The sequence below is a fragment of the Falco naumanni genome, chromosome 11 (assembly GCF_017639655.2).
Source record: "Falco naumanni isolate bFalNau1 chromosome 11, bFalNau1.pat, whole genome shotgun sequence".
Classification (NCBI taxonomy): domain Eukaryota; kingdom Metazoa; phylum Chordata; class Aves; order Falconiformes; family Falconidae; genus Falco; species Falco naumanni.
In genome coordinates, this window is record NC_054064.1 from 26,782,219 (window position 1) to 26,801,159 (window position 18,941).

General features: G+C 38.2%; 1 protein-coding gene across 6 annotated transcripts in view; it reads right to left on the minus strand.

Annotated features, from left to right (window-relative positions):
* LOC121095490 (BEN domain-containing protein 5) overlaps nucleotides 1–18,941 on the minus strand; it is a 964,914-nt gene that overhangs the window by 352,775 nt on the left and 593,198 nt on the right. For 4 of the 6 annotated variants that reach the window (XM_040610378.1, XM_040610377.1, XM_040610382.1 and 1 more), the window contains 4 exons: nucleotides 17,511–17,886; nucleotides 11,128–11,276; nucleotides 6,413–6,626; nucleotides 2,523–2,716 (listed from right to left, as the gene is read on the minus strand). The exons of 1 other annotated variant lie outside the window; for it this stretch is intronic. In XM_040610378.1, coding sequence (XP_040466312.1) covers nucleotides 2,556–2,716; nucleotides 6,413–6,626; nucleotides 11,128–11,276; nucleotides 17,511–17,886 — 900 coding nt within the window. In that variant the 3' untranslated portion in view covers nucleotides 2,523–2,555. Of the gene's footprint in view, nucleotides 1–2,522; nucleotides 2,717–6,412; nucleotides 6,627–11,127; nucleotides 11,277–17,510; nucleotides 17,887–18,941 lie in introns of those variants that run through there. One more of the 6 variants, XM_040610379.1, reaches the window with a different exon arrangement.

An 18,941-nucleotide genomic window follows, 5' to 3' on the forward strand; every position in this document is an offset into this window, starting at 1 on the left:
ATACAAGAGGTATATTACCTTTAATACATCCTATCTCTTTACCATAGCTCACCAAAGCTTCAGGTGATGCTCACATTAAATGCCAGTTGCCCAGTCCAAAGGACACAGTATCAGCCCCCCACAACGCTGCTATACTTCAGCCAACCTTTTTGTGCCACCCAAATACTCCTGTTGAACTCCGCTGAAAACTGCTGCACCTGGCCTGATAGAAACTCCAGGAAGAAACGAATGAAGGCTTCCAAGGCAGCCTCCCCAAAGAGAGCATTTAAATTCTTCAGCAATATGCAGCACTACCACCCAACGGGACAACTCTGTCAAGAAGAAACCTTAGAAAGACAATACTGGCTTTGCAGAAAGACTTAGAATCTCTGATTTTGGGGGCCAGGCTAGAGTTTTAACTCTAATTAAATTCTAATTTGCTTTCCCAGGTTTCTGCCTCAAATGGGCTTATCTTCTAAGAAGCGCAGCACGATCTTCTCATTAAAGAATCTGTTACAATGAAAACACGTTAGTACTAAAGCCATAAAAGACTGAGGAAATCATGGTCATTTCCCCCCAAACTAGTGGGTTGCCCTACCATCACTTTAAAAAAAATCTGTATGTTTACAAGTCGGTTTGAAAAGTGGGAACTTGCTGTTTCAGTGTTTCTTCAATGTTATCTCCATTTTGTTCTTTAATTAATAAAAGGATACATGCACTGGCATTATAAACACTAATTTGCTATTTAGCATCCCAAATTAGGAAGCATAAACATTTATGCACTTCATTAAACACTACCTAAGAACACTTTGAGATTAACAGGAGACAAGCTAGGCTGTTAAACACAATTTCAGGGCACACATGAGCCACCATAAAAAGACACTCCTCCTCTTCCCGTCCCTGGCTCCACCCTCTTGGCACCAGCCCTTATGAACTGAACCTTGGAAATCAGTGAGATCTGATCCACCTGCGCAACCACAACTGTCAGGTGAAGGGAAGGGATGGGAATGCAGGGACACGAGCAGCAAGAGCAGGGCATACCTGTCTGGCAGCACGGCATACTTAGATTTGCACAAACCAATCATGAAATTGCACTTTAGACAGCATAAAACAAATACTTATGCCCTGAATTAAGGCATTATTTAAGTGCATGTGGCGTACAGGAAGAGATGTGGGTTTTTCCATCTTTTCCAAAACAGGCACTGCAGTTCTAGCACACCTCCTCCTCTCCCGTCCCCTTTCTTCCACCCACCCCAGCTCTTTAAAGACTCCTTGCGTTGCTCCTTTCCAAATCATCCATGCATACAGGACACTGAAACAGGCTTAACGTTAGGGTATACCAGTGCTACAGGAAGACGATAAGAAATGGTAGGTCTTTCAAAATTACAGGAAGCAGAATTGCAGTGGTAGTGAAGAAACAAACACTGATACTCAGGAACAGACAGTCTGAAAGGGAGATCATCACATCTGCATGCGTAAAATAAACAGAAGGTCAACTAAGATCACTAATACAACAAATCCTCCAAACTGATCAGTCCAGGCCCCAAGTTATCTCTATAAACATTATTCTCAAAATCCTTCGTGAAACAAGACTTCAGGTTGTTTTCTTTCACTTACAGACAGTAATTCAGACAACAAATTATTCCTTATAACTTTGCATCACAAGCCTGACTTTCAATGTAGAAAATTATTTTTAATTTAAATTTGTGCTAATAGTGCCCATTGTTAAATTATGGACTCAGATAAACTGGTACTAAAATTTCTATTATACAGAATCTTGCCATAGTGCAGTAATCTTTAAATTGTTTGAAAACACAAATATACTAAAAATATAGTGTTTCAAGAACAGTAATACGGACATACTGAAGAGCTTTGTACCATAGCCAGAAATCCGCAAAGTGCCTTGGTGCCTGAAAAAGAACTGCATTAAATTTATTTATTTTTAAAAATAAATTATCATGATTTTTCAACTTACAGCTTTGGGTTCTTTACGTTTTTTTGTTTGGTTTGGTTTTTTAAAAACTACGATGGCAATGGTGATCTATCTACAAGGTAATAAGCGAAAAAGAAGCGTTCTTTGTGTGGTTTTGACCAAATATATTGTTAAGAGTTCGAAACAAAGATTTATAAAAACAAACGATTAAAATTTCAGTTCAGAAAAAACACTTTGTAAAATACAATAAACCCCTTTTCAATAGCAATGTAGATTTTTTACAGTTCTTTCTAAGCAGATGTTTACTGCAGCCTAGATCCACTAACTCCAATAAAACAAAATGTAGGCAAAACGGGTTGGTGTTTGCAAAATCACAACCTATATACAGAACTGCAGGTAACATACTGCAACTCACTGGAAAAACCTTTGAAAATTCACTGTTTCATTGTGAGTGGACTTACAATATATCTTACATTGTTTAAAAGCAGGTTACACCATAGAAAGGCTTTTGACAGAACCACTCAAAAAATGAATCCGTTATAGGAAAGTAATGCTTCAAGTCAGCTTCTCCCACCAGCAAAAATGCCACACAAATCAAAAAACACTTAAGTAAAACACTAAGACTTTATTAAAAATCCAAAATTTATTGCAAATTGTACTTTGCACTTTCCCTCCTTTCTTCATTTTTACATGATTTATTGATATCCATGATTTTTTCACAGATGTACTTGTTGACTTTGGAGAGTCTCTGTGCAATTTCAGTTTCATCCACAGTTTCTTGTGCTATTCTATCATACAAACATTCTGGGGAGAAAAAAAAAAAGGAAAGAGCCATTAGGATATTTTTAGAAAAGAATATAGCCCTGTGCTGGGCTAACTACTCAAGATACAGACAGCACTGAGTAAGCACTGTGTATATCTGTTGCAAGACAACAGAAGCTTTCATTGATCCACTGCCTATCTTGTTAAAATCAAGATTTTTTACCAGGCTTGAATCTTTGGCATGACCAACTTCCAGTTATGCTGTGACTACATTAATAGGCTTTTTATACAGAAACAAGGCTAAACCCAACCTTTTACAGTGCCAGTCTTGGCTGCCTAACTCTTGTCCATATCTCCACTGCATATTTAGAATCTTTTCCCAGGTGAACGGTCTCACCAGAACTACTGTTATCTGCAGTTCCCTGTGAGTCATTCCTACCTGCACACCTTCAAGACTGTAAATAAATGGTTAGGAAGAGAAGCAGTAACCACTAGAATTCATTAACTGATTTATTTTAGTTTTTAAAACTGTTCAACGCACATTGTGTCTTTACGGGACACCCTGTCCCTGGGTATATTTCGCTTTTATTAGTAGATTATTCAGAGCAAGAGCCACCTTCTTCCGTGTTTGCACAATACACTTTTGTGAACTTAACTGGAATACAAAAGCCAGCAACAGTAGTAACTGCAAAAAGTAATGAGAGCAACGAAATTTGAGACAATTCTGCTTCACAGAGCCTGTAGTTCAGTGCCAACATCCTGCAGGTTACTGAAATCAGAGGTGGTGCAGCACACCCAACTGCTTAGTGACAGGCAGGTTTTGGGTTTTTTTTGTTTTCATAACCAGAACAATATATTTTGCTGTGCAGGCTTCCCAGATTGGTTACACAAACTCTTCTGCTTTGCCTAGTAATCTATTCCAGTAGCCATTTATTGCTTCATATACAGAAAGCCATAGAGATTATCACTTAATTAACATGGTTTACAACATTTCTAATGCGTCATATTAAAAAGTTATGAAAATTAAGTACTATGCATGCTTTGTAGTTCGTTTTGAAACCTCTCAGAAGCTTTATAAAAGGTTATTTTGCATTAATAAGGTTTATAACAGTGCTCATGCATCACACTTTTTATAATTTCTTTATTACATACTACACAGTAGGGATTCTTAAGAAGCTAGAGATATCAGACACATTAACAGCTAATGCTGTCGTTCCAAAATCTATTTTAAATAAGTTAGTCTGTGTCCACAGAATGATGAGAACATCCAAAACAATGTGAATTTTATGTTGTAAGATGTACTGAATATAAAATTAATAAAATTAATCAGCTGAAATGCTGATTATCAGTATGATATGATATATCAGCATAACTATGATTTGAAATACAAACCGAAGAGGCAGCACATCACTGAGAACCTGAAGAAATGCAGTGTTTGCAGGTCATAAGCTTGCGCTACAGCAATCTCAGGGATACTCCCAGGTTGCAGCAGATAAACCTAGTAAGGTGAACTTCCAGTAAAAGCTGGCTTAGGGGCTCCAAAGAGTGAACTGGGGGTTCTGCTGCTTCTTTGTCTTTTGGCTTTAGAGGAGCATACAGATACCCCTTCGTATTTCTGACTGGACCAAATATTCAAGCAGACCTCAAAGACCAACAAGGAGCTTTACTTCTTTTTGTGATGCCTGATCCAAATCATTGGGTAGTCACCATTTGTCCACTTGCTACCCATTTTTGTTTCTTTGTTTGTTTTCTTCTCCATTACAACTTCTTATCTGATCACTTCAAGCTTTTCAGGAAACACTGCTGGCATGATGGGGCAAGACCTGCTAACACTGACACAAATGCAAAGGACACAACAACATGGAGTATCATGATTATGTGCTACCCAGTGCTGCTGATACAGGAAACCTGTCTGCTGACACCTAAAACACTGGCCATGCAGTTTGTTTCAAAAGGAGACTGTACAGTCTTGAGTCTAACAAAAAGGGAGTCTAAGACAAGGTGAAAGAAACACTAGAAAGAACAACATGGAAAACCAGGGTGTGGAACTGTAGAATTAAAATGAGGGTTGAGGCTGGAAGCAAAAGTATGGCAGAAAACATAAAACCAAGGAAACAGGGAAGAGCTGAGTTCCTGGCAAATGTGCAGGTATGGAAGAGAAGAAAGGGAAGGGCCCCATCTGCCTTTCACCATGGATTTGTTGGAGCAGACTCCCAAACTCACCGTAGTCAAAGCAAGGGGAGTTAGAAGACAGCTGTCATTCAAATGGCTCAAGCAACACAGAGTGGCCCTGATCGAAGCAGAAGAGGAAATTCTGACATAAGCAGCCCTGCCAGCAGTGCTGAGGAGCAACAGCCTCCAGCAGGGAAAATACAAAGCTCTTTGCAATGGGCCAGTGAAAAATACCCCCTTTTTACTGCGTGCTTGTAAGTGTGCATCTGGGTAACCAATTCTGTTTCCCATTAGGAGCTGACAAGGGTAGCCACAGCCACAGAGTGGATTCCTTACATGGCCGGTGCATCACTACTTTGCTACACGTGTTAAGATTGTACGAAAAGATCCCAGCCAGAACTAGAAAAATCAGCATGGAACAGCTTGCACTTCCACATATATTCTTGAAGCGGGTTAGTAAAAAAAAAACCAAAAAACAACAAACCCATCTCTTTTACTCATTTCTTACAAATTAAGAAAGATGACAGTACAAAGATCTGTTTCCAGCTTTTCTCCACACAACACAGACACATGCACACACTCAAAGAGGAATCGTATTTCTTACTTCCAAAACATGGTACTTGCAAAGCAGATTACAACAGCTCTTAAAGAGTTCATAGTTAAGAGCACAGAGCAACTAAGAACAGGAAATGCAGAATAATGAAGCTCAATCAAACAGGGAGATTTCTTTCAGCCCTACTGCAATTTAATATGGACGCAAAACCTAAAAATCCAATTTCGGTATGTATTCCATGAGGAACCGACTCAGTTCTGACTTAAAAAGAAGCCTGAAACACCAAGAGAGACAGAAATGAATGCAAAACACAAGCATGATGATACAAAGGGACTGAAATTCACTATTCATTTTAAATAAAGAAGGCCTTCTCTCTCTCAAAGGGCTACATACATGGTCTCAGGCTTGCAGTTACTGAAAGTGTCACTGCAATTTTTCCTGCCAGATATGTCAGCGATTTACGCTTCCTGTTCAAATTCCAATTCAAGTGCAACAATTAATTTTTACTATTTCAATTTTCTCCACTTAAAAGGGTAAGACTATTCTTTCTTGCCTTTGAAGGTATGTGTATTTTTATAGTCACAGCTATAATGGTTTCTGTGCCTCATGCCAGGGTTGGTTATATTCTGGATGAAAGAATGTGGTAAAGCTACTCTCAGGCTTGTTAAAAGGAATATATGCATTTTAAAAAATCATTACGTTATAAATGAATTCCAGAACAACGTGTTGTTCTCCAGGCTCAGAGTCCTGTCCTGCAAGTGGTTTAAAGTGATGATCTTCTTGAACCTTACTGAAGTCAGTGTAAAACTCTTCAGCTGTGAAGGCCTGCACTGTGCACAGCTATTGCAATGTGTTTTACTTTTCCTGGATATGTATGCACTTCACAATGCAATAGCAATTTGAATTACAGTTTTTAATCAGTTAATTTTATATGAGCTGAAAAGAAGCACCTTTCAACTCAGTGATAATGGTAAAACTCCAAAGCAGGAAGCAAAAGTTTTCAAATAACCTACCTCTGACAATGCTTAATTTGTGAGGTGAGAGAGGTGGCTTGGGAACGGCATCTTTCTTTTTTTTGGTTGCAACTCCTGTGACACTTCTGTTCTTGAGAACATCTGTTCCCCAAATCATAACCGCTAGATTTTTTGTATACTTTGAATCTCCTTGTGTTACTTGCAGCTGGTGCCATTTCTCCTCATCTACCCAAATTCCACTGCCAAGATGGACCTAGAAGGTAGTAATAATAACAACTTATCTATGGTACGTAGCACACAACAGTATCCAAGTGCTGTAGGAACATTAATATTATGTACTATAATAACAGTAATTAGGGCTGAACAAATCCATTTTGCCTAATTCTGAAACTTCTCCAACTTTATGGGTCGGGGAGTTCAAGTCAACCTCTTAGATGATATAGTTCCTTTTTGTATTCAGTTGTTCGTACTCTCTACTTTTCCCCCCAAACCCACCCCCCCACAGCCTATCTCCTGAAAGACTATGGTCAGGAACAGAGACACAAGCAGGAAACAGTAAACACATCCAGTATTATAAAGGTTTGCACACCATATAAACCAAGCAGTTGCACCAGCCTAATACAGGAGCAAGATGAAACATTGGCTTTAATATAAAGCTTCTCTTTGGCTGAAACAGAATTTATCCAAAGCGTATTTCAGAGGCAATAGAGAGGGAAATACTTCCTAAGTCAGATCCTGTACCTGTTGGCAAAATTCATCCTGATTCTTTGAAGTAACTAGAAGGGCAGAAGGGATTTTGAGAGCTCCAATTTCAATATAAGCCAAGGCAGTCTGGAAGCTCTGTAAAACTTCCAATTCCATCACAAAGTTGGCCTACCACCTATGATCGATCTATCCAGGGGAATACTGTTTTGTGGTAAGGCAATGACCCATTGCTGCAACATCATAAACTTTCTGTTATCCAGACAATGGGGAGTAGGGATATTTCGCTGAAGTAGTAAAGCAGGATAACGCAGGTACTGGGAAATGCAGTGTGAAGCCACTGTAGTCTCCAAAAGGAAGCTGCTCGAGTCTAGTTATGCTTAGTAGTCTTGCTCAGCATTGACTGTGCTGGGTTGACTCCTACAGAGCTACACTGGATCTACCCCAAGACTCCAAGTGCTCCAGACTTAAGATGAATGCAGGACATGAATCCAAGCACTATCCTTAGGCTGCCGCTACGTATGTTTGAGCTGATAGTCCTGATAACCAGGACACCATCAAGGGAAATAACTGCACTAGTAATCAGCACGGGTCTGACATGAGTGCAGCCAGGATGCAGATGCTGGCCCAGTGCGGAACCACGGAGAATACTCTGCACCTTGTACGTCTATGCTCCTAACTCCTGGAGCACAGTGCAGACACCTGAACTACCTCTGCACACAGAAAGCTTTGCTCACATGGTGTTGAACGTCATTCAGTTGAACCCACATTTGCTCATCGTCCATAACAAGCTAATGAGTGACCTAGCTGTTTAATTACTGGTAGGAGTTCACTGCATTGGAAAGGAAGAAGACAGAACTTACTTTCTCATAATCCGTAAAAGTGCAAAATACCAAAAATATGTATCAATGGGATGGTTAAATTCAGGTTTCATAAAATCAGGATGTTCTTTCTGTCACACTAACGCTTTAATAAAAACTTGCTGCCTCCTCAAAACTAAAAAAAAACCCTATGAACAAAATTCTATGGTAAAACCATATTAGAAGACTGTTTGCCTTAACTGTTTTGCTTTTAGTTTTCATGGTTTTACTCCTTTCATGTGGCATTACATAAACTGTGCCTGCTACTCATACAGATCTGAACAGTATCACGTAAAGTCCCATTAAACGCAATGAAAATTGGACAAAGCTACTGTAAAATTTTATATACCCATAATTTTACTGCCTGTATTCAATCAAATACCATTTTTCCTTTAAATGGAAGCCTGCTTTAATTATTAATGAGGGCTATAACCTGAAGAAATTTTTTATTACGACAGCATCCTTCAAAAGCAACTAGTTGTTTAAAAACTTAAACAGAAAAATATGAATGGTTTGGCTACCAGCTATGTTACAAAAAACAAATGAAAATGTCTAACTTCCTCAAAGTATAAAACCATAAAGCAAGCTGCCTCTCCTGCAAAATCTTCTATACTAAAGGGATTCTAACAAGCTTTTCACAAGTCTGCGTGATATTTAGATTTTGTAATGGACAGAAATGGAACTAGTGATAACCACAACATGAACACCTCTTTTTTTCCCCTTCCTTCTCTGTTGTTGAGCATCTTCATAATTGCTTTAAAAAAATTCACACTTTTTTGCTGCTCTTTACTTCTTTTGTAAGACAACTTCAATCAGACTGAGCAGTCTGTGCTCAGAAAACCATCACATAACAATTATAATTCAGTTATTCTGATCTTGGAACAGTCATCTGTAAAAATGAGTGTTAAGTTAGTTAGAAAATAACTAAGATTATGAATGTTGTGCATTGCCAAATTTTTGATGTCTGCATTACGCTAATTGTAGCAACTGTTGTATTTGATCAAAAACCTGATTCCCCTCTGCCAAAATTAGGGTTTCTGTTTGCTAAAGATTGTTTAGCCTCTTAAGTACAAAATTATTCATTAGCTTTAAGTTACTTTAAAGAAAACAACAAGTTACAGGAAGAACTTTTAATATTTATGTTTCAGACAGATCATCTCTTAACCAAACATGCCTCATTTAATAAAAAAAGTTATCACTTGTATGAAACACCTATGGTAACAGCAACTACGTGACAGCCAGCCACAGAAATCTTATGTCTCCCTTTTTCTATTTCTAGCACTGTTATGGCAAGGAATTTAATCTGCCCATGTCTCGGTTTACCTCTCCGTGAAACTGGCCCGGTACTGTTTCCTATTACTCCCAAAGCTATGGGAAGCTTACTGTACTCCAAATTCAGAAGCCATTTCCTTCTTGCTGGAAGAGCTGCCCTATGGGCCAGACCCTTGGCTTGATGAAATCAATGGGAACTTTACCCCCAATTTCAGCAACTGCAGGATCAATGTTCAAGTACAATGCAACAGAAACAACAGCAAATTCAAAGCAATGCTCACCAACATAACTGTGCTAACACATGCAACGTATCTAAAATGCATCTCAGATGAACCTTTTTCTTTCTTTTTTTTCTCTCCTTTCTTCTTTTCTTTTCTTTAAATGAATGCCATAGGCTCTTTTTCAGTAACTCCATTCTCCCTCTGGAGAAGAGAGATTTATCTGCCTTAAAAGAATCCTACAAAGATCAAATCTGATGCCACAAAGGGCAAGATTTCTAAAAAAGTATTTCAACTACTCTAGTGGTGCATGTCAATAAAGGAATAGAGAAAAAAAAGGCATAAATAAGGAAAACTGAAAAATAAACCACCACCCTCCAACACTCTAAATAAATTCTTAGTTCACATTTCTGGCATCTGAGCTGGCTGAAGCCCCAGTAAAACACAGAAACTTAAGAAAAAAAATTACAAAAAGAAAGTTAAAGAAATATTAATATTTATAAAGACAGAGAAAACTTCAGCAACAGAAGTACCAAGAAGCTGGCAGATGAAATAAAGGTGCAGGAAAAGCTGCATACAAACACTAAAGGACATGCCCTGTCCCACAGACCTTAAGTGGAAAAAAAGGAGATAAACCAAACTCACAGTCATGCGAGGTTTTCATTGTGCAAATATACAAGCAAATGACATATGTTAAATATACTAGGCAAGAAAAGCTATACGAACCAAATACCTGTCAAACTACCAAGTTTATACTCTTTTTCACACACATTTCATCCTCCACAGTTATGTCAAATTCATCTTCAATAATGACAGACACTTGTGCAGTCACTCTTATAACACGAATCTGAAAATGTAGTATTTCATGCTATTCTAGCAGTAATTCCACTATATGCCAAAGCTGAAACGGACATTTCCTCCTTAAAGGTTCTCAGATTATGGTACCAAATGCATATGTATCCTAAGAAACAGGATCTGCATAGGCAGTTCTGAAGAACATAGTTTTATAAAAGAAATATAATGCTTATTTCATGATAATGGCAGCAGCTGTAAAAGCAGGCCTCGGCAGATGAGTGAACAATGTGTTGAACATGCTGAAGTCTGAAAAACTATCAGTCAGGTTCCGGCAAACTGTAGCTAGCTGGTATCTCACCAACTTTATAGGAGTGTCTGGAAAGTAGCACTACATCAGTTCAATTCAGTGGCAGATTCAAGGGAGCCGATTTTAATTCCAGGGTTCATAATTATCTACTGGACTCCAATTCAACCAAAACATGAAAGCTTCTCTGCAATATGACTACAGCACATTAAAAACATTAAAGACCTTTCAGGAAAAAGTACTTCTGTTAAATAGACTAATGTAACTTTGTAATTCGGGTTATTAGACTTTGGTCTCTATTTGGTAGATTTACGTATGTCACCAATTGAAGACTATGCCAATTTGCTTGTGTATGCATATTTAATAATTATGTTCCTTGTGCTGCACAGCATTCAATGCTCTCATCACTGAGGATAATTTTCTATGCTGTTCATAATTGTGTAATTTCATAATTTTCCTCAGCATAATAGCATACCTTTATGAAAACTGAGGAAGTTTGTATAAGCTGCCACTATGCAAAACCCCTGAGATCAAGAAAATTCCACAAGAAAATAATCTGATGGACATTTACGCATTATTCATGCTATATTTAATTTAAAATACCTTTCCATTCTCGAGAATATACTTGTCCATTACTGGAACGGGGGCAGGATAGTACGTTGATGTATTTGCTTCCTCACTGAAGGTCTTCTGTACCTCAGGTTCAGGCTCAATTGATTCTGGTTTTACTTTTTCAAGCTCAATGGCAGGTCCTAGACAGTTAAGAAAAGAGAGCTGTCTGCTATCCCAGAGAATACGAAATCAATCACTTCATCACCCATGGTTAGCATAAAATAGCACATTAGTCATGTTCATTTAAAGTTAAAAAGAGTCTAAACCAAAATCCTACTTCTGAACGTCAACAAATAAAAGTAGGATAAGTAAGTCTGCTTTATAAACATTATTTTTTTTAGTTTTAATTTAAATGTTTGATTTTATTATTAAAGCATATGGACAATTACAGATATGGGTAAGATTGCTTAATGCAAACTATGGAAATCATGTTAAAATGACACTGAAATAATAAACCAAAAGCAACAATAGTAATTCTTCAAATAAGAATTACTTAGTTGCATAGAAACCTGCATAATTTACTGTGATAATTACATAAATTATCCGTATAGAATCACAGATTTTATAGAAATATGAAATATCTTTGGATATAACAGAGGTATATTAAAAATAGTGAGGATGGACAGAAATGCTATAAAGGAAACAGGCTTAGGCTACTTATGCTAAAGTTTCATGCACAGAATGAGTGCCCAAGGTTAAAAAAAACCACATAAATTAGAATTTTGATCGTCCAACCCATCCAACACACTGATTTTTATTTTTAATGTAATCAACAAAAATCAAACACAGTTTAAACAACAGAATACTACGAAGCACACATTTGAGGCTTCAAAGGAAGATAATTATTTTGTCAGTCATCAACTTTTCTTTTCCAGATCAAATTTATAAAGTGTTCCTAAAAAGACAGAAGAACAAAATAAAATAATTTGTGGACCGGATTTCATCATTCCATTCATTGCAGCGGTTACACCAGAAGTCTAGGAACAGGCTATGGCCCCAAGCCTATCATTGTGTCTTGATGTCTGTCTCTAGGATCACGAGAAGCTCCAGCAGTCACTGAAGTTCCACGCAGGGATGGCGGTTCGTTAACACAGCAAGGTTGCCAGCTTAGACCCTGGACACCACAGTCATCAGCCACTTCAAGAACTACGAGGATGAACTCACCAGGTTGGTGCTGGGAGCACCGCAGCACTCTGTAGCCCAACCCTGACATCTTCAACAAACACCAATTCAACACTCTGGTCAGTTACGGTTCAGCACCCCTCCTCAGTGTTTGCGTGACAGACCAAGCCCTGAATGGATCTAACTCTGCAAGCCAAGCTGACACCAGAACTCAGGTCTTGAGTCACATATCTTAAATATTTAGTTCCTGGAACAAGCAAAGCATTCATTCTTCCTATTTTGTGCAGTTTCACTTAAGAGTTTATACCATGATATCATCATTTCCTCCATAGCCAGCATTTGATGTTTATCCTATAGCTTATTCTACACCCAGCTATTTAGCTAGAACATTAGCTAGCTAAACGTTCTCAGCTGACTGCCACTTGACACTCAGCAACAACTAAAAGTCATCTCAGCAACTCAGACAATGCTTACTGCAGTGCCACCACCACGAGCATCTGAAGAGCCATGTGCCATACAAGCATGGCACAAACAGAGAAATCAGGACAACCACACTGTTTGCATTATAATTTCACAGTACTTTTAATAAGCACCTCTACTGTCATGCATATACGATGATAAGGCCAAAGTAAACTTTCTAAACTTGAGACTGCTAAACTGATTCAGACTGGGGAAAAGACCCAGACTGGTTAACCCACCCAAAGCCTCCGTCCATCTCGGCGTAGGCACACCTCAACAAGCAGATGCAGGCATGTAATAGACAGCCTGAACTTAGGAAGTGATCATTTAGCTGGTACTTTTAAGTTCTTCAAAGTGCTATCTTAGCCCTTCTTATGCTTTGAAAGTCACTTTGAGAAGACACCCAAGTACAACCACCTTCTTCCATATTTACCTCAGTTTAAACACTTTCACTATTTGCCATTTAGAAGTCTTTTACTGTTTTGTTTATAGTTATATATTGACACAGCTGGGATTTGGTTTCCGGAGTTCCCCAAGAAGAACAACCGATTAAAGTCTGTGACAAACATAGTTCTAACAGGTCAGAAAAGCCTCTATTGCAATTCGTGCCTTACTGCTTGCTTAGAAGTCACCAACAGAAAGCCTTTTAGATGTCTTCTTTTGTATTCTACCGATATTTTTTTTCTTTCTGAACAGAAATGTGCCTCTGATTAGGCAGTCTTCACAGCTGCTTTCACCAGCTACTAAAGACTGCATTTTCAGCCCAGCATGTTGTGAATTAGACACACAACCTGCGTTATTGTCTTACTGCTAATGGGAGTTGTGTGCCCAATTGACCACGCAGCATGCTCTAAAAGTTTCTCCTCTCTGTAGCTCTCATGCTCTGCATTTTATTTTAAAGATGACGAAGGGAACATACAAAAATATATGCCACTAACTAAAGGCTCAACAATGATAGTACTTGCATAATATGGATCATTGAAAAAAAAAACAACCAAAAAACAAGACAGTTCTTCAGAATGTAAAAAGAAAACAAATGTTTTATTGCAAAGTCCTTCTCTTTCTGACTGTAAGGTTTCCATAATATATGAGAGGCCAGCAACTTCAAATGAAGGATGAAGAGGTACGTGGCTTCCCTTCACCACTTCTTTTCCTAAAAAATGCATCTTAGGCTACAAGCTATTCAAAAACTAGTAAATAAGCCAAAATAACTGATAAAGTGGTCAATATACATTTGTAAGCAGCAAGCTCGTTTTCCACATGGTCTACCAGAATTTGAATGCAAACAAGAGGAGTCTGAGAGGTGGTAATATTACATATATGGTACTTCCTGTACTTGTACTTGATAGAAACCTTGCACTTTTTCTTTTTTTTTTTTTTAAATATCAAAAAACCAAACAAATCTAGAAAAGCTGTACATGCAGTACACCACATACACCATTTTGTTCTCCCTATTCTGGTGTCAGTCCCGCTACACTGTAAACTGGATCACTGTAATTAAACTGGGATTAAAAATAACCACCTGGGGGGCTGTGCGTGTGTTGATGAATGAATGTTTATGAATGAAAGCGAATACACTTCCTGGCTTTAAAGCAACACTAATTCTTACCAATACAACATGAAAATGAAGTATTTATCAGGGAGTGAACAACACCCAAACATTATCCCTGATACAACTTCACTACTTCTGGCCATATACAACCATAGTAAACTGCATAGATCTTACCCTGCAGACAACTATGTTTTTAAGATGTTATTGAAATTCTTATCTTTTGCAATCCAAGGACTATTTAAAGTTAGGCCTACAGGGAAGAGTCAGTGATTTAATTCTCTAAATCACCTTACTCTCTATTGATTAAAAAGGCCAGATTAGTGTGTTTCCAGGTGCAACAAAACAAAGATAAACTGCAAAGGCCTACAATCACAGGGCTTCCTGATCCCAGAGCGGGTAAGGGAAAAGAGGCTTTGGCTGCACACATTCTCCCAGAAGCTCAGATGAGGGATACTGTAACCTCTTCAATGACAGTCATCTCATTTCCCCACTGCTTTGGGCCCTAGAGCCCCGGTCAAATGCCTGCCTCCTCCAGGCAGGGATCTGTTGGGCAACAGCACACCAAAATCATAAAGAAGCTTCAATATATCCCTATGGATCAGTACTGATTTCACTAATGTCATTTACCACACCTGCTTTCAAGGCTCTCTTTTAAGAGTAACTCAGTGTCACCATGGGGAAGATGAAGAACCTCACTCTTTCCACAAGAGTGGCTCAAGTTTAGTAGCAGAGATGAAGGCCTAGGTCTACTTCTCACTAAAATCAACAAGTTGATGGGAAATTAGGAGACTGGATACTTGACTGAATGTTAGCTCAAGAGGCTGTTCTATATTTGATCTGCAACTTTAAAATGGCAACAGGCACGCATTTCCCACAGCTGCAATTCATCAGCACAAAACAGCTGTCATCTCATGCAAAGAAATCAGAAGTCTCTAAGGTGAAACAGAAATGCAATTAGTTTGCATTAAGTCCAGCCTGCTGGAAGTACAGCATAACATAAATTACATGTAATTTGAAACTCTAGGTTTAAGAGATTGCTGCAGCAACTGAAGATGAATTCAGGATGTAATCTATTTTCTGAACAATTTTCAGAGATTATTCACATTTCCAGCTTATAAATAAGGTATGGTTGGGTAAGTAAGAAAGACTAAAGAAGTCTTTATATATATATTCCTTGCCTGAAAGTAGCACTTTTTCACACTGTCATCAGGCTCTCTAATTTATAAAGTGCTGAAGATGTCTCCCTTTCTAACCATTCATAAATTTTTATATTGATCTTTCTAGAATCTGCTTGTTTCTCGACTGTGAATGAGGCTACAAGGAAAGGCAATCGAGTAATCAGTGGTTAACACATTGACTCTTGGGAAACACACACCCTGTGACAGACACAGCCAGTAAGGCCAAATTCTACCATTGCTATCCATGAAAACTTTCATAGAAGCAATAACAACAAGGGATTTTTCTGGAAGTTACTTATAATTCATATTTGTCCAGGTACGTGACTAAATTTAAAGACCTTGTCTTCAACGTAATCGAGATTGATTTTCAGTTGTAAAGCAGGTGCCAGACTGATACAATAGCAATTCAAGCCAAGTATTTAGAGAAGATTCAGCTTTTTTTCCAAGAGGTTTTGTTTGTTTTGGTTTGTTTGTTTGGGGTTTTTTTTTGGGGGTGGTGGTGGTGTCTTTTTTTTTTTTCCCCTTTGGCTTCTAAGGTCTCTGATTCAGCTCAAGTAAGAAATGCATCCCTTCTTTCTTAAAGTGAAAGAAACAAGACAGAATTCAGAAGCTGTCTTCATTTCATTGCTGGTCTCACCACTCAAACTGCTGTCAAGTCTACCAACTAAATTGGTATTTTATGCTGTTCAGCCCCATTGCCTACTAACATCTGGCTGGTGCTCCATTCACATAAATTCCAGCTAACTACTTGCAGATGAAGAAACATCTTTCCATCCAAGGAAAATTTTAGAAAGCTCAGTGGAATCTACTGCCAACCACATCGTGTTTTTCAGACTGTGGAAACCTTGCCTATTTAGTTTTATTTAAAAAGTTAACTAGAATGTTTATAATAAGTAATGACACTTTAATTATGCACAGTGTAACAATGATGAGCATTCACAATCAAACACCCAGTTTAAATCGTCAGATGCTACTTCAAGAACCTTGCTCCAAACTTGCGGGCACACCTTAACACATGCTACGGCACAGGCACATGCTCTCCCAGGTTCAGGTTTGTACATGAATGTAACTCAGACCCACATGCAAACTGCATGCACTCGTTCAAGTCAAGTAGAAGAGCCAATATCCAATTTACATGCAAAAATTAAGTTTCCAGATACACAAAGGCAGACATAAGAAACAGCATGCTAATTTTGGATGCACAAATTTTAACCAAGTTTCAGTCACCGAGCAAATCTTCAACACAGCAGTACCACATTCTAATGGCAAATAAATATAAATTAGTAAAATATTTGAAGGTATTCCAAAGGTACCATCTTCAATGAAAAGGATGAACTTTTTATTTTGTCTTTTTTTTCCCATTTATTCCAACATAACGGTTAAATAATTGTTATAAACCAAAACAAATGAGCAATTGACTCAAGATATTTAAAATTTAAATCCAAATTACACAAACCTGCATTTTGTAACACGTGTTGATAAATGGGACACTACTATAAATGAACAATCCATTATTTTTCAAATAGCATGGCTGCTTAAAGCCACTGCTAAGAAGTTCAGGAATATATCACATTCTAATGAGCGACTAATGGGAAGAGGGGGGCAGAAAACGGAAGATAACACAGTCACATAACAATAAACAAAATCCCTAACTGAAAAGGATAAAATAGTTTTAGCCCAAATATTCACTCCACTGCCCTTTCTTTCTTCTTCTTTTTTTTTTTTTCTCCTTTTTAAACTGGAACATATTGGTATATTTTGCAGATGACGCTTTATTATCTTTTTCAGCATATACTGGAAGGTCAGAGACTCTTCAACACAGCTGCTTAAAATGAAACTCTGATTCAACCACACCAGCACAAAGACCTCCACTATCATTAAAGAAAAACCCAGACGTACATAGCATACAAATTCGACACATATTGTACAGCCACAGCAGAAAACCCTTTTAACATTCAATGTCCAGTTTAACAACCAGTGTTATTCTTCAAGTACGTCTCCATTACTATTGATCACACTTGAAAAATTCATTAAAACTAGTCCCATTTAAGTCCAGCACTTACCACTACCTAGTCTTAGAAGCAGTACATCCTGGAGCCTCCTGTTCAAGTCTCTGAGCTCTTTCATTTCTGACACGAGTGCCCCATACTCCTTTAGCTTCTTTGCCTGTTGCACAAGCTGTCTGCGTGTTCTCTCAAGCTCCTGTTGAATGTGTCTCATTTCTTCTTGTTGCTGTTGGTAACTCCTCAGCAATTCTTCATACAGAATCCGAGGAACTACAGCATCGTCCATGTTGTTCATGCCTTCCGAAGTCTCCATAAAAGCCTCCTCAGGGCTGGAAGTATTACTGAGACTCATCCCATTCTGTTTTTCAAGGCGAGCAACAACTGCTTCAATGCTTTTGTGTGTACCTTCACTTTGTTTCCTCCCATCTTGTCTCTGCATGTTACAATAAAAAAATTTTAAAAAATTAGGAGAGCAGTAAGATGTAATAAATTTAAAATTCTACAGACTTGGGAAGTGTTAATATTCTTGTTTTCCAAAAAAAGCAAGACAAAGTCTGCCTGCAAAAATGTTTTGCCTAACAGATTCTTGTGGATATGCATCATAACTACCATGCACGTGAAACTCCGCTAAATGCATTTACAAACTTCTGAGGCAGTTAAAGGCCTGCCTTTCTGCATTTGCACAACACTTGCAAGCTCAGTGTATATAGGTCACTTGATTGCATATATAAAGAAAATTAATTTCTTTAAAAAAAGTGGATCTGGATCTCTCTTCCTTTAAAGTTTACCCTGAACATTTAGATTTCTGACGACTGATTTTCTGATAAGTAAGAGAAAGAATCAACTACGCGCTACGCTCATCACCTGTAACATCAGAGATAAAAGCAGCGTACCACACAGAGCTGTTCTGTGAACAGAGGGCTTGTCCTTCCCACACTTTGGGAGACAAAACTCAATCTCTGACAGAGGAATAGTTCTCCGACTATTCCTCTAGCATATTCCCCCAACTGCCTGGTGCAAGTGAATGAGTTAACACTATCAGCAAACACTGAAAAGGAACTTGAAAACACAGAAGTTGGAGACAGAGCATATCACCCAGCCTCATCTCCCTCATCAACTGATTCCTTCTGTATTAGTACTGCATTGCAGAGGCTTCATGTCCTTAGAACCCTCAGCAGAAATTTACCTTCTTACCATCTGCACAAACCCTACAAATTAAAGCGCACCTCTTTTCTTGGGCCCCAACAGTGGTATTAAAATGTGACAGCATGGCTAAAAGTCACTAAGTTTTATTGGCCAAATATGGAAAAAGCATTTGAACTTCCAAGCAACTGCAAGGAAAGCAAATGTAGCTCATAGCTTAGAGACAAGAAGCTGACACTATCAGTTCCCATACCACAATATCCATGAGTAATGTGGCAGAAAATGAGATTATTTGATGTTATGCCTGCTCCACGCATGCTCTAAAAAAATAAATAATACAAAAAA